We start from the raw sequence: 7,961 nt of genomic DNA on the forward strand, positions 1-7,961 counted from the left end.
CCCTAAGAACTAGCTAGATACTATAAAAACCAAGTAAATAAAATACTACATTTAATTAGTCCTACTAGCTTTCTATCTCCACTACAACTTCTAAAATGGTACTTAAAAATTCAACATCAGGATTCAGGTGCTAAAGTGAAGAAATGTCATGCAGCAAATATTATAAAGAAATCTGCTGAACTTGATATTCTCAAAATGAGATGGACTGATTTATAACAGCATTTGCTTTTTCGTAAAAGAGAAAAACAATTTTTAATAATTTTGAGACATCGGGAAAATTGAAAATTAAGGTGTTATAGATTAGCCCAGCGACAATATCAAGACAAAGATACAGATTGCATCCAAATTGCATTATTTGTAATTGCCCATCACAATAGATGGAATGTTTTATGAACACATCCTCATGCGCGTAGAAGATGAAGTTTGCAAAACTAAAGCATTTTTTATTAATTTTTTTTTATTTTTTTTCTAATTATCTTTTCAATCTTGGTAGCAGTTTATAATATAGTTAATTAGGATTTGCATTTTGTAGACAAGATAGATCTTCACCCCACTACACGGGATCTTGTCGTAGTTAACATGTTTTAATTAACTTTTAACCAACGATGAGATCAAAGTTATACATACTCAATAAAGGGGGGAAAAAAACACTTTGCTTAGTCCATATATAGCTCGATTGATTTCATCAATTATCAATTAAGCACTAACCTGCATAGTTTGTTGTATCGTTCTGAATTTGACTATGGATCAGTTGATTCTGAACATACAAGCAACATGGTGCAGAAAAAAAAAAACTTGTTATCAACACACAATGGACCATTGTTTTACTCAAGTGAAGAGTCAATTGTGTTAACGCATCGGGAAAAAGCAAGAACATCATCAGGGTGTTGAGCTCCACCCTTTTCATCACGACCCTTACCATCGCTAGTACTGTCACTGATTATGGATTCTCGAATAACCGCCTTCGCCACCGGATCGGCAACTCCTCCACGGCAGCAACTAGTAGTGGTGGTAGCATTCTTCTTTTCCTCATTCTCCATCTGCTCTCTCCTCTCTTTGTGAGCCTCCATCTTTGTTTATGCAGCTAATGTCTTTCAAACTTCTGTATCTTTGATGTTTTGTTGTCTCCAATCTCAATCCACGAGTCATCTTATACACGAGCTAATAGTATACGTGTCATTTTTCTGGTGAGATAGATTTATTAGTGGCATACCTATGTGTCTTTTCCATAAGCCAAGCAGCAAGGAGCCTACACGTATGAGGAGGACCTGAGGTAGCCGCTACTTGCCACTGCCAAGTAATAAGATATATGTGAAGGTAGCAAGTAGAGCACCTCAGAAGAAGTGCTATTTCTCATAGTTTGGCCAAAATTACTGTGACGTTGGGAATAGAACATTTCATTTCAATACAAACAAAACAAGAAATACATCCCCAAAGGAGAAGTAGGATTCTAGACTGATGTAGAACGCCTTGCAGAAGAATTCAAAGAGCAGCTTGAGAAACGCATCGATAAACAACGTCGTAAGCAAGCATAAGTTTCCTATAATTCTTAGGTTTATTTTCCTTATCTTCATAGACTTAGCATACATTTACTATTTCAATAAGGACTTCCAGTCCAGCAAGTTTGTTATTTCCTAGTTCTAAAATAAATAGGATTATGAGTTAGAGCCTATATAAGGCACCCTCTACGTTGTATTAGGCATTCAACAATTCAATAACAATTCAGTTTCTCAGAGATTTATCTCTCTTATTGTTCCATATTCGGTTCGACGCTTGTCTACCGTTTTCATCTATCATCCTTGTAGCTTTCACTGCGTTAGTTGGCATCAGAGCATGGTTTCGCCTGTATTGATGGCAGACGACGAAGCGAGAGTTAATATCACAACACTCGCCGACGCTGGTTGGGAGATTACTGCTATGAAACAAGATATTGGGAATTTTCGTCAAGACACCAGCAAGAATTTGGCAAATCTAACAAATCTTGTGGATCAATTGGCAAATAACGTTCAGCAGCTTACAGTGGCAGTGCGAGCCGGAGGAGTTGCCCGAGGCCAACACCGTCAGCAAGAACGAAACTACGATTCTGAGGAAGAAGACGAAAGGGGCCCACCAAACAATCAACAACAAAATCACCAAGAAGAAAATTATAGAATGAAAGCTGACATATCTTTCTTCTATGGAAACTTACAGATAGAAGAATTTCTTGATTGGCTTTTTGAAGTGGATAGGTTCTTCAGTTTAATGGATGTTCCAGAAAACAAGCAAGTGAAGACAGTTGCTTGGAAGCTAAAAACCACCGCTGCCTGTTGGTGGGATGATTTGCAGGAGTCACGAATTCGACAAGGAAAAGAGACTGTCAAAACATGGCGGAAGATGAAAACCCTTCTCAGAGGACGTTTCTTACCTCGAGATTATGAGCAGACTTTATTTGAGAAGTACTATGATTGCGCTCAGCAAAATCGATCTGTATTTGACTATAACCATGAGTTTATGCGACTTAGCGAGCGTAACAGATTGGAAGAAAGGGAAACTCAGAAAGTTGCAAGGTATCTACATGGTTTGAAGCCGGAAATCCGAGACAAGATAGGGTTGCAAGTGATATGGACTCTAGCAGAAGCCATGAACTTAGCATTCAAAGCGGAAACCTTACTAGCAAAAACTAAATTCAATCAACAGACTACCATGGGCTATCGTAAAAATTGGGCTGAGTCATCTACTTCAAAAGGGTTGCAGATTAAAGAACCTTCAAAAGAGCAGCACATTAGAATAGAAACAAGTGGTGGAGACCGAGGAAAGGCTACTGTTCCGTTTCGAAAACAAGGGCAACCAGGTGGTTTCGGAGATTATGCCAAACCAAGGGGTGAAAAGTGTAATCGATGCGGTATTCCTGGTCACACTTCTGATAAATGTACTCAACGAAAAGGATTGCATTATGTGGAGGAATATGAAGATGATGAAGAGCAGAATGAAGTTGCAACTACTGAAATCGAAGACCGAGATTTTGATGATATCCCGCCGTTTCTAGTTTGCCAACGACTTTTGTTAACAAAGCAAGGACCGGAAACTCAAAGGCATAACATATTTCGCTCTAAGTGTATCATTGGAGGCATGGCATGCAATCTAATCATTGACACTGGCAGTTGCGAAAACTTTGTGTCCAAGAAAGTGGTTGACTGTTTTAAGCTTCCAACAACAAAGCATCCGACTCCTTATTCCGTGGGTTGGATTAAAATCGGGCGTGGGGCTGAGCCTCCCAGCTAGGCTGGGTTCCAAACCCTTTTCAAAAAAAAAAAAAAAGGCCTGCAGAGCCTGTGACAGAAACTTGCAGAGTTCCTATAATTATAGGACCATACAAGGACGATATCATATGTGATGTTATAGACATGGATGCCTCACACATTTTACTTGGAAGACCGTGGCAGTATGATGTAAGAGTTGGATTTGATGGCTACAAAAATATCTACAGTTTTGTTTGGGATAAAAACAAAATTGTCTTGAAGCCTACTAGCCCACGTGAGAATAAATATGTTGAGAAATTGGAGGCAACAAACTTTCTCACTCTATCAAGGTCAGAACGTGAACTAGAAGTTGAAATTAAGGAAGCACTAGCTTGTTGTCCTATTGTGATGAAAGGTATCTTAACCACTGAACAAGAATTAAAGGAGACACAAATTCCAGAAAAGGTTCAGCCTATAATTCGTGCTTTCCAAAAGTTGGTGTCAGAAGACTTGCCAGATGAACTACCACCTATGAGAAACATTCAACATCGAATTGATTTAATTCCTGGATCTAGCTTGCCCAATCTTCCTCACTACCGCATGAGTCCGAAAGAGAATGAAATCTTGAGGGAGAAAATTGAAGACTTACTACGAAAAGGGTTTATTCGCGAAAGCATAAGTCCTTGTGCAGTGCCTGTATTGTTGGTACCAAAGAAAGATGGCAGCTGGCGTATGTGTGTTGATAGTCGAGCCATTAATCAAATCACCATCAGGTACAGATTTCCAATTCCGCGCTTAGAAGACATGCTTGATGTTTTGGGGGGGTCTAAGTTTTTCTCTAAAATTGATTTGCGGAGTGGATACCACCAAATTCGAATTAGACCCGGAGATGAATGGAAGACAGCTTTCAAGAGCAAGGATGGTCTGTATGAGTGGCTAGTGATGCCGTTTGGGCTTTCCAATGCCCCAAGTACTTTTATGCATCTTATGAATCAAGTGTTACGCCCATTTATTGGTACGTTCGTGGTCGTCTACTTTGATGATATTCTCATATATAGTAGGTCCGAGGAAGAACACCTAGATCATCTAAGACAAGTCCTTGAAGTTTTACAAGAGAATCAATTATACATCAATTTGAAGAAGTGTACCTTCCTCACCGACAAGTTATTATTCTTGGGTTATGTTGTCAGCTCCGAAGGAATACATGTTGATGAAGACAAAGTCAAAGCAATTAGGGAATGGCCTACTCCAAAAACTGTTAGTGATGTGCGAAGCTTTCATGGATTAGCAACTTTTTATCGACGATTTGTTCCAAATTTCAGTACCATTACGGCACCTCTTACCGAGTGTTTAAAGAAAGGAAAATTCCGACTTATATTCTAAGGAGAAAGAACTTCCATACAGCAGCCGTGCCATATGTGTAGTCTGACTAATCAGTGCACATACAGGAGATGTTTTAAGAGTGTTTTGAGTTTTTTACTTTAATTAAGTAAGGATAATTAGAGATGCAAGCAAAATTAAGTGAATTTTAATTGAGCAGCAGTCGTGCCAGATGGCTAATACGGCTATCCCCACCTCAAACGGCTGCTGTATTGAAGACATTGGCTATTCTTCTAATATACCAAATGCACATTCAGTTATTGTAAAATGTCGGTAGCCACCATATGAAAAGGTAAGCAGGCAGACTACATTTAACAAGCTCGATGTTTCCAATGACTAGTATTGAGAAAATCTCAGCTTCCCAAAATCAAAAGTAACTACCTCTGCTAAGATATTACAATTCAACTTAAATAGCGTACTAAAAGTCTGATAAAGATAAGGTGAAGGCAACAAAATTTTAAAGAGGAGAAACATCCTGCATAGACCTAATTCATCCTCCTGATGAGCTCATTGATGTAATCTTCGCGGTTTCCTGCATCACCGCCTTCAACATAGTGGTTTCTCTTTTTCTTCAAACCACCAAGGGGTGCCTTGAGCTTAAGTGGCCAGAGGTAGTTGTTTGCCTCCTTGAAATGGGGTCCAACAGTCAAGATCTCATGGATAAGGTCCTCCACGCAAATGATTCCATGCTTACCCAAAGCCTGTGATTTAACATGAAAGTAATAAATGAATAATTCCAATGTGTTAATAAGAACAATTGATCCTATTACTACTCTATTTACTAATCATAAACTCTCGACTACAGACCTGTTCAACAACAGAATTGTCGGTCAAAGCAGTTCTCTGCTTGTTGAGCTTTCCATAGCCCCTCTTGTAGATTAATTCCTTGACACTCTTCAAGTTAGGATACCTGAAGTCAACTACATAGTATTAAACTATTAACAAGATATCACCAACAAGGCAACCTGGAAACAACCACAGGACTATTTAGGTCCCAAAATAAAAATGGCATTACCCATAAGTCACATAAGGTTCAGTTCAATGTTACTTTGTTTACTTTCAAGAACACACCATTGAAGATCTGTCACCAGACGAACATTAAGAATCAGCAAATGTAAATTGTATGAATTTACTCTGTTGTAACTACAGCTTAAGTAATATAAAATCTAACTGAGGTTTTACCTGTCTCAAACGCAGAAGCTGGAGAATCTTCTTAGTTTTTGGGTCAATGGCATTGATACTGAACATTTCAGAAGAGTAAAATCATAAGCAACATTCCATCAGTAGTACCAAATACCATGTTCCAAAATGCTTACCCACTCCTGTGCATATTTCTTAGCCCTAAATCAACTTGCATATTTCTTTACAGTTTCCAGAGCTTGCTTCTTTGCCAGACCCCATTCCTCTGCCCTCTTTGTTTTCTTCAAAACTGATTCCGGAACCAAGACTGCTCCCTTAACTTCTTCGCCCATCCTCTGGAAAACATAGCGGCAACCACAATGAAGAATACGAGGCAGTTTTCTTGATTTACATGCAGATGAAAACAGAAGAGAACAAGTGAAGTTACCCGGTACGTGGTCTGGTCAGTGTTTGACATCTTGGAGCGCTGGTTTCGCTGCCGGGGTTACGTATGAGACGGCTTCGGCAATCGACGGACTCGAATGGCCTATTAATAGCACGGTATACTTCAGCCGTTGATGTACAAGAAATGTCCGGATTAGCCTTGGTTGGGAACTAGAGAATGTTATGGTTAATTACAAAATCAATCCTTCAACTATCCAATTCTTTCTACTTCGCCCCAAAATTTTTCTTTCTGTCCAACTTCTTAAAGGCTTAAACCCTAATACCTCAACCCAGTACCTTTTTCTTTGGTCTCATGGGCATGTCACACACTTTCAATTTTCCTCGACCAGTGCCACCTATGCAATTCAGTTGCTCATTAAAAAAAAGGATGGATCAGGTTTCTTTCAGTTCTATCACATGTATTCACATGTATCCTTATAATCGCCAATTTAATCAATCTTGTTTAATGATAAGCTTTTCCGTCAATTTTAATATTCACTGGTCTTTTAGCTATTAAAGTGCATACAGGAGAAAGAGTGGTTACTGGAGATAATGAATGAATTATTCACGGAGATGGAGGTTAGTAAAATTGGTTCTATTCCATTGAGCTTGCGGCATGCCACAGATAGACTAGTGTGGCATTTTGATACGAAGGGATTGTACTCTGTCAAGAGTGGGTACCATGTTTATTGTAATTCCCTGAAGATGGTGGAAGTGGCTTCTACGTCATCTGAGGTTGTTGGGGGTCCTTTGCGTCACTACTGGAGACAACTCTAGAAAACTACTTTGCCTCCAAAAGTCAAGGTTTTTGTGTGGCGTCTCTTGCATGGAGTCCTTCCAACCAGGTCAGCTTTATCTCTACGTAAAGTTCCTATGGTTGATATTAATTGCATCTTTTGTCATAAGGAAGTAGAAACTGGAATGCATGTGTTCAAACAATGTGAAGCATTGCAAACCTTTTGGATCTTAGGTCCTTTGAAGCTAAAGGCCAAGAATCACGTTGCATGTAATTTGAAAGGGTGGGTCCTAGACATGATGGACACATTATGCTTTGATCAGATTGAGTATTTTTTTCATGGCCCTTTGGATTGTGTGGTGTGAAAGGAATAACCTAGTTTGGAAGGGGGGTAATTTCCAACCCATGCATATGCTTCAGTGGTGTAGACAAAGTTTGGAGGACTTTCAGAAATATCATCCGAAGGCCAGTAGCAAGAAGAAGCGTCCTTTGACCAAGTGGAAATGTCCTCCGCTCGGTAGACTCAAAATTAACATTGATGGTGCTTATAGAGCGGATAGTGGTGAAGGAGGTATTGGTGTGGTGGTCAGAGATGATTCGGGCACGGGTATTGCAACCATTGCTAGACCTCTTCTGCATGCACACTCGGCTATTAATATGGAGGCTGAGGCGTGTAGAGCTGGTCTTCTTCTTGGTATACACTAAGGTTAGACGAAAGTAGAAATTGAAAGTGACTCTGCCCTTCTGATTGCCGCACTCAAGAATGAAGAGAAGAATTTCTCGGAGGTAAGTCGGGTTTTTGATGATTGTAAGGAGTACTTAACTGCTTTTCAATATGTGGAAATTCAACATATTTACCGTGAAGCAAATGGTATTGCACATAGGCTTGCACACCTTGCTAGTTTATCTTTTATTGATGATGTTTGGTTAGATGGGACTCCTGCTATTATTCAGGATGTACTCTACGAGGATTATTGTAATAGTTCTATTGTAGCTCGGGATTCAGGTTTTATGTCCCCCCCCCCCCGATGCAAAATTTTAATATTAATATAATAAATGGAACC

At 39.4% G+C, this 7,961-nt stretch overlaps 2 protein-coding genes and 1 pseudogene across 2 annotated transcripts; 2 read left to right on the forward strand and 1 right to left on the reverse strand.

The window, feature by feature from the left end:
• The first annotated feature begins 1,851 nt into the window (after nt 1-1,851).
• On the forward strand, nt 1,852-4,601 carry LOC133711705 (uncharacterized). The gene is made up of 2 exons (XM_062137807.1): nt 1,852-3,220; nt 3,346-4,601. The coding sequence occupies exons 1-2, from the start codon at nt 1,852-1,854 to the stop codon at nt 4,599-4,601; spliced, it is 2,625 nt and encodes an 874-aa protein (XP_061993791.1).
• A 423-nt stretch (nt 4,602-5,024) lies between these two features.
• Nucleotides 5,025-6,372, reverse strand: LOC133712833 (large ribosomal subunit protein uL30w-like; annotated as a pseudogene).
• Nucleotides 6,373-6,734: 362 nt separating this feature from the next.
• On the forward strand, nt 6,735-7,602 carry LOC133711706 (uncharacterized). The gene is made up of 3 exons (XM_062137808.1): nt 6,735-6,896; nt 7,068-7,180; nt 7,266-7,602. The coding sequence occupies exons 1-3, from the start codon at nt 6,735-6,737 to the stop codon at nt 7,600-7,602; spliced, it is 612 nt and encodes a 203-aa protein (XP_061993792.1).
• Nucleotides 7,603-7,961: the final 359 nt, after the last annotated feature.

The sequence above is a fragment of the Rosa rugosa genome, chromosome 5 (genome assembly GCF_958449725.1).
Source record: "Rosa rugosa chromosome 5, drRosRugo1.1, whole genome shotgun sequence".
In the NCBI taxonomy this organism is placed as follows: Eukaryota; Viridiplantae; Streptophyta; class Magnoliopsida; order Rosales; family Rosaceae; genus Rosa; species Rosa rugosa.

Coding starts and splice junctions, on each gene's coding strand:
- LOC133711706 (XM_062137808.1), top strand. CDS start 6,735: ATGGAGGTTAGTAAAATTGGTTCTATTCCATTGAGCTTGCGGCATGCC. Junction 6,897..7,067: donor TGGCTTCTACGTCATCTGAG/GTTGTTGGGGGT, acceptor TTTTGTCATAAG/GAAGTAGAAACTGGAATGCA. Junction 7,181..7,265: donor GTTGCATGTAATTTGAAAGG/GTGGGTCCTAGA, acceptor GTGGTGTGAAAG/GAATAACCTAGTTTGGAAGG.
- LOC133711705 (XM_062137807.1), top strand. CDS start 1,852: ATGGCAGACGACGAAGCGAGAGTTAATATCACAACACTCGCCGACGCT. Junction 3,221..3,345: donor TCCGACTCCTTATTCCGTGG/GTTGGATTAAAA, acceptor CTATAATTATAG/GACCATACAAGGACGATATC.